Source organism: Notothenia coriiceps, unplaced genomic scaffold (assembly GCF_000735185.1).
Source record: "Notothenia coriiceps isolate Sejong01 unplaced genomic scaffold, NC01 NC01_scaffold00017304, whole genome shotgun sequence".
NCBI classification, from domain to species: Eukaryota; Metazoa; Chordata; class Actinopteri; order Perciformes; family Nototheniidae; genus Notothenia; species Notothenia coriiceps.
The window spans coordinates 12,341-18,753 of record NW_011350005.1 but is presented as its reverse complement, the minus strand read 5'-3'; the positions used below and the strand labels follow the sequence as shown (position 1 = coordinate 18,753).

Genomic DNA, 6,413 nt, shown 5'->3' with positions numbered 1-6,413 from the left:
TGTGCCGCGGAAATAATCTTTTGAATAATTTGTGACCAAACCATTTGAGACCCACTGAGATAACTTAGACTAAAGTTAACTATGGGGATTTGATCTGTTCTCTGCATGTCGTACAGGGCATATGTACGCACTGCTCTGGTCTTAATTAAAAATATAATTGTAAAATGTAAATCTCCCGCTCCTGTCATCGTTCAGGCTTTGCATTTGAACTCCTATGACTGGTTGCGGACTTGAAGGGAATGACTTCCTGGCCTGCCTGACATCCAGCAAAAAGGTGAGATTCTAATCCATTTCAATGCCAAAAGCAAGTAATTGTTTTTAACTTTTTTAATATGATTTTTCTGAGAATTTCAGTTTTATTGGATAGTAGAGATCTACTGGAACCTNAGCTCACGGCATACTGTATAGGCAGGGGTAAAGTGCTATTTTTTACGAGTGGGGAGTGGACCTCACCTCCTCTAGGGGGGTCCGGGGGGATGCTCCCCCCGGGGGAGCATCCCCCCGGACCCCCCTAGAGGAGGTGAGGTCCACTCCCCACTCGTAAAAAATAGCACTTTACCCCTGCCTATACAGTATGCCGTGAGCTGATTATCGAGCCTTCATTGTAACAGTCGCGGGTGTGCTGTGTATTTGCGTGTGGGGAGTGCTTTTGTGCGTGCTCTATAGTGCCCGTAATAGTGTTCACTGGAGTCCAGCACCTCAGCACCCCCGCTCAAAATACCTTCCCACGCCTCGCATGAGAAACAACATGCTTGCATTGGGACTTGTATATGGTTTTTTATCCCTGCACTTATAGTTTTGTACGACATGTTGTGACTGTCTGGAATACTGTTTATCATAAAAAATACAGGTTTAAGTATGTTACATTTAAACCACAGTTTGTACATTAGTCTGTTTGGTTTGGATGTTTACACACCATGAACACACTGTTAACTGACACTTGTGTTCTGTCAGTGGATTCACTTCACTTCAGACTCTCTCTGCTGCTTTCCTCAGGAGAGCCGAGGATTCATCCCCCAGCTATGTGAGACAGCAGGCAGTTGATATGATCTATGGAGGGCCACGTGAAGACAAGACTCCCCCTTCCTTTTAATGCCTGAATAAAGAAGTACCTGCTGTGATAAAAGCTGATAAAAGCGACATTTCTCACCAGACGTCTTGTCAGCAAAGGAGACAAGCTGACAATTATCAGGCCTATCTGCAGTGAAACACGTTGTCCTTTTGGCTTCTTCCATATTTCTTACTTTTGATTTGTGCCCAAGCGTTATGCAAAACAGACTTTCGAGGCTGTAATACATGCTGAAAATGTGTGTGGCTCTCTTCACTCCAGTTTCCACTGACATTGGAATTAGAGAGGTCAACTACAAAGTAACTCAGGTCACCATTCTTGACTTCACCGGATGCCTATTCTTTTATTTTATTTCAATAGGAAATGAATGCAAGTGAATGCAAATAAGCCCTGGAACTGTGCGAATAATAACCCCTTTATCTCAAAGTGCCCAAAGCTTCAAATGTAAAATGTATCCATGAAGGCTGGCAGTCCTGTGCCCATCTTCATAGGATAGAGAATGTTGGTATCTGATCTGAAATTGGAAAATGCTCTGCTTTATTTCTCACCGGCTGATGAATGTGCATGGTGTGGCAACAATAATGGGAGCCACTCTGAACGAATGAACTCAGCGCAAAGCATTTACAGAGAGTGCATCTCAGAGGTCAGTACCAGGATCAGCACAGCAGCTGACGGATGAGTAGTGGCCAAATGGTGGTACTATAACTTTCATGTCAGTGACGTCATTTGGCCCAAAAACAAGTTTTCCAATTGGATTGCATTGTGAAAGCAACATCTGTAAATGAACTCTTAAATTGCCTTTATTCAAAATATTAGGTCCTAAAAGTTGTAAAATGTGCCAAAAGCCGACTACAGAGTTATTTTCCTGCTTCATTTATTGAGCTGAGCCAAGACTGACCACGAAGCTGTCGTGACGAGGCGGACTGGAGGGAGGGTTTAAGGAAACTATAGATGCACATGCTCTATGGGCCCCAGGTAGTTTTGCTTTTGAAAGTAAGGCCATTTTTGCTTCTTGTGCCAAGCAACTTTCATAGGAACAAACAGGGACCCAATACATCTTGGACCTCTTGCTATGCAGAGTTGGATTATCCTGTGCACTCCTGTGGTGGGTTGAAAATTCCTAACTGCTACTGCTGGGCCTTTTCTATTTTAGGGGTTCAATGTCAGTGTCATGCGTCGCCTAAAGAGATTCTATATCCCAGAATAGAGAGCTTTTGTTATTTTTTCTTTATCTGAGGTGTAAATGGTCTAATCTGTTTTTTTCTTTCCTTTCAGGTGATGAACGTGAATCTATCTGAGGGAGACAAGGTCGTGTTTGAAGATGTGGGCCAGGGTGAGAACTCAATGCTGGCCAATGAGTCCATCCTGATGAGGGGGTTGGTAATAAGAAGCCACAGCAATCAGATCTCTATCCGCTTCCACAGCCAGATGCCTCAGGTCGGATCAGCGCTGCTCAGATACCAAGGTGAGTGTGTATGACAGAACAAATTCCAGTTGCAGGATGTTGAATTAGACACATGAATTTTGCGATAACAATCAAAATTAAATTCAAATGATTTAATGCATTTTTGCTTGCTAATCAGCTTTTAGAGACTTTCTGTAATCTGGTTGTACTTTAGGTGCAAAGCCTGGTCGTGATGTTTGTCACAGCATACAAAGGTCGATCGATCAATCAATCTTTTATATAGCCCAATGTCATAAATTACATAGACATACAATTACATACAGCATATGAATCACCTTTGGCCTTTGGAAAAATTGAAGAAACCTCTTGGAGATCAACAGAGAAGGGATCCCTCTCCCAACACTGACAGACGTGCGATAGATGTTGAGTGTATAGATTAACAAAAGATAATACAATTACAATATAGATAATCAAATTGACAACAGTGATAATGGGAACATGAGTTCATGCAAATAATAATAGTAGCATTAGAAAGTTGAAAGGTACATATTCTCTGACAGTCAAAGCATATACAGTAGTAGCATAACTAGGGGCCAGCCCTAACTACAAGCTTGATTAAAAAGTATTGAGCCTAAGTGTCCATTTTAAACATATACTGGTAATACCGCATACATAGTTCCAATAATGTCATCACAATTCTAAAATGTTCCTTCATTTAAGTGACTGTGGATAAAAAGAAATTGTCTAATTCAGGAAAAGTTGCCAAGAATACATGACATTCTATTGAAAACAAGCCCATTTCAGTGCATTCTCAGGACTATTCTTTACTGAGGATAAGCATATAAAGTCTGCCTGGCTTTTTTGTCCTGGCAGGGATAGGCAATTTGTCGTGCATTATCACAATGTGTTACTACTGTCAGTCAGAAAATACATTTTGCTATCAGCCACACAATTAACTAATGCTTTATATTGTAACTACTTTACTGGACATTGCGTTTCAGGCTTTATCCAGCAGACAGCTGATGACAGAGCAGAAATTGAAAGCCATTTTCTGAAGCTGCCTTTGTTTTGAAAACATATGAAGTTTTTTGTGAATGTGCGATGGGGTTCTAAGAAGACAGGGTCAGTCCTGATCCTGCTGGTCAAGTTTTAATCCCTGAAAAGTGTGTAGAGATTTCATTGATCGCCCTCCAAAGCGCAGATGGCAAGTGCAGTAGCGGCATCGACATCATTACCTGCTGCTTAAAGGCAATCTGTCATGTGTTTGTTAGTTTCTCACCACTGCCAGCCAAATAAGAGTGGGCGAATGCTGACTGTAAAAGTACTTTAACGGGCTGAAAGACTGTCAAGCTTCCTATAAATGCTGTCCATTTACACAGAGGTCAAGATGTTTCTCAATACAATAAAATGTTGGGTAAACTAACATCATCTCACATTAAGCCTTCCAGTTGTACCCAATGTATGCAGTTCCACGACTGTTTAGGAACGTGCTAATGCAGATTTTTTTTAGAATAGGCGAAAACACCACTTTTGAACAGCTCACTAAAAATATATTTTGAGATAAAAGGCCAAGTGACCCTGTGAGTATGGCTATTCCAGTTTCTTAACTGTGGAGCTTGTTAGCTTCCTTTGCAATAGGACATGGTTGGTACCGAGGGACTCATTAGTCTGCTAGTTTCATGTGGTAGCAATGTCTTTAAAACTGAGCCTTCTACATTCTCCAAAAGACAGGATCTTCAAGAGGTTAAGAGTCAGTTCAGAAAAGAAAATGCCCTCAATACATTCACTAAAGTTGAGGCAAAGGACAAAACTTTAAAGATGGGTTTGCAGGATTTGAAATAAGAACTGCATAAAACATTTATATGTTAAATAAAACAGTCTGTATTAACAACAGACAACAGCAACAAGAAAATAACACACACAAAATATATGGCAATTTAAGAAAGTCTTGAGTATAATATTAACGTCAGATTTTGAACCGCTTCTCTATCGAGCTCAGGTAAATAAAGGTTCTTAGCCACAGTCTAAATTAACCCTTTAACTGCCAGCACCACCATTTGGTAGAGCACATTTTGTGTCTTGATATCTTATTGAAAGCATGAAAAAAAGTTCCATCTGATTCAGCCAGCTCTACCTTCTGGTTGACATGTTATGCACAACACAACCTCTAGATGTCACTGTGTTTCGAACAGAAAGCCATTCAGCTAGCTTCCACTGAGAAAGTTGGCAATGCTAAAAATCACTGCTGAAGAAATCACTCTCTTTGGTCAAATATCCTTTTTGACATATTTTAGTGTCAGAGCACTGACTGAACATATTTAGATAACTTGATGCACAAAAAAAGTTTTAACAAGCGTGTAATTAATTTTTGGAAAGTATGCTCAACCAATCGGTCAAATTGGCTTTTTATGGTAAACTAGCAATATGACTTTTTCAGAGTTTCAGAGATGTTTTCCAATAAAATATGGTAAATAATGGCTAGATTCATGGTAATATTACTAAATATAGTACTGCCTTATGAGTCTCAGAGTGAAAGAGTGATAATAATTTATATAGCACCTTTCATGCATGGCATTCAGTCCAAAATTGCACATAGATGAGCAAGTTAGGCCAACACAGGATATAGACATTTGCTGTTAGGCCAGTGGTTTCCTGTTAGGCCAATTCAGCATATACAGTAAGATGAGCAAGTTTTTTTTTATTATGAAAAACACTTTACATTACTTTTTTCCATTTTTTTTTACAATTATAATTTATTATCTTTTATGAATATATCTGGTTGTATATATTGCTCATTTTCCATAAAAGAAACACATTTATTTGAGTTTGTGTTTTATTTGAGTTTGATGCATACAAATACTGTACTGTATATGATTGTTGAAAATGCACTTTTACCATAAAAGGCCAACTCGACCAGTTAGTAGAGGCTCATAAAAACAAAACTGTGTGGTCAGTCCAATTTTTTTGAATTGTTTGTGGTTATGTGTGGCCCATTTGATAAAAAAATGCAAACAAATAATTTTTCCATAGCTTTTTTCTTGGTCTGGCAGTTAAAGGGCTAAATGAGGTAACGGTAAATAGTGTGGGCAGTGTTAACTTTGGCAGCTGTTTTTGATTTAGTCTTAGTCTTTAGACGAAAATAGTTATTAGTTTTTCACACATTTTAGTCATTCCTATCCTTCGTAGTTTTAGTCTAGTTTTAGTCGACGAAAACTCAAAACGTTTTAGTCAACTTGATCCTAATAAGACTTTGTAAATACCTCGAGTTTTCGGAAATGGAGGAATGACAAAACTCAGTGTTCCACTAAAGAAAAATAAAGGACGCAAGACAGTGTACACGGGAGAGACGTCATGACCAATCGAACTCACAATCCGCTACAACGATTACATTTGTTTTCGGTATATCGCAGGTTTTTGTGCGAGCCCGTAACTAAGACTATCGCTCAAAGGTGCTATACGTGCGATTTATTGCAATATTAGTCTACCGGTTTAGAATCTATCGAAGCAACGCGGCGCGCGGCGGCGCGCGCGCGCGGCCAACACGTCCCTAACCGGCGTCGCCCTCCTTTTCTCTCTCCGCAAAATAAAAAAAAGACTGTGAAAACGACTGCAAGGGACTGTGCGGCCGCCTGTGTATAAATACATAATTTCTGTGGTTTTTCATCGTAAACGTAATATCCAGGGGAATTTATATTATCACAACCTTGTGAAATACGCTTTGGACAGGGAAATAATCTCACCAATTAAAGCCAGTTGCTTTTTGCATACTGCTTTTTACAACAGTTGTTGGAAAAAATGTACTGATTCTCTTCCCCTCTGCTTGCCTCGCACTTTATCAACGCCAACTATTGCTTTTGATAAAAAAACCCCCCCTGGCCCCCCCCTTACCATAAAATCCATAAAAGCAACTGCTCTGTCCCTGATTCCACAATTACCACC

The 6,413-nt window shown here is 39.7% G+C and overlaps 1 protein-coding gene across 1 annotated transcript; it reads left to right on the top strand.

Annotated features, from left to right (window-relative positions):
- The first annotated feature begins 214 nt into the window (after positions 1 to 214).
- Positions 215 to 3,546, top strand: LOC104950239 (seizure 6-like protein). Its single transcript, XM_010776726.1, has 3 exons — positions 215 to 274; positions 2,345 to 2,534; positions 3,476 to 3,546. Exons 1-3 carry the CDS (start codon positions 215 to 217, stop codon positions 3,544 to 3,546), a joined length of 321 nt encoding a protein of 106 aa, XP_010775028.1.
- Positions 3,547 to 6,413: the final 2,867 nt, after the last annotated feature.

Coding starts and splice junctions, on each gene's coding strand:
- LOC104950239 (XM_010776726.1), top strand. CDS start 215: ATGACTGGTTGCGGACTTGAAGGGAATGACTTCCTGGCCTGCCTGACA. Junction 275..2,344: donor GCCTGACATCCAGCAAAAAG/GTGAGATTCTAA, acceptor CTTTCCTTTCAG/GTGATGAACGTGAATCTATC. Junction 2,535..3,475: donor AGCGCTGCTCAGATACCAAG/GTGAGTGTGTAT, acceptor ATTGCGTTTCAG/GCTTTATCCAGCAGACAGCT.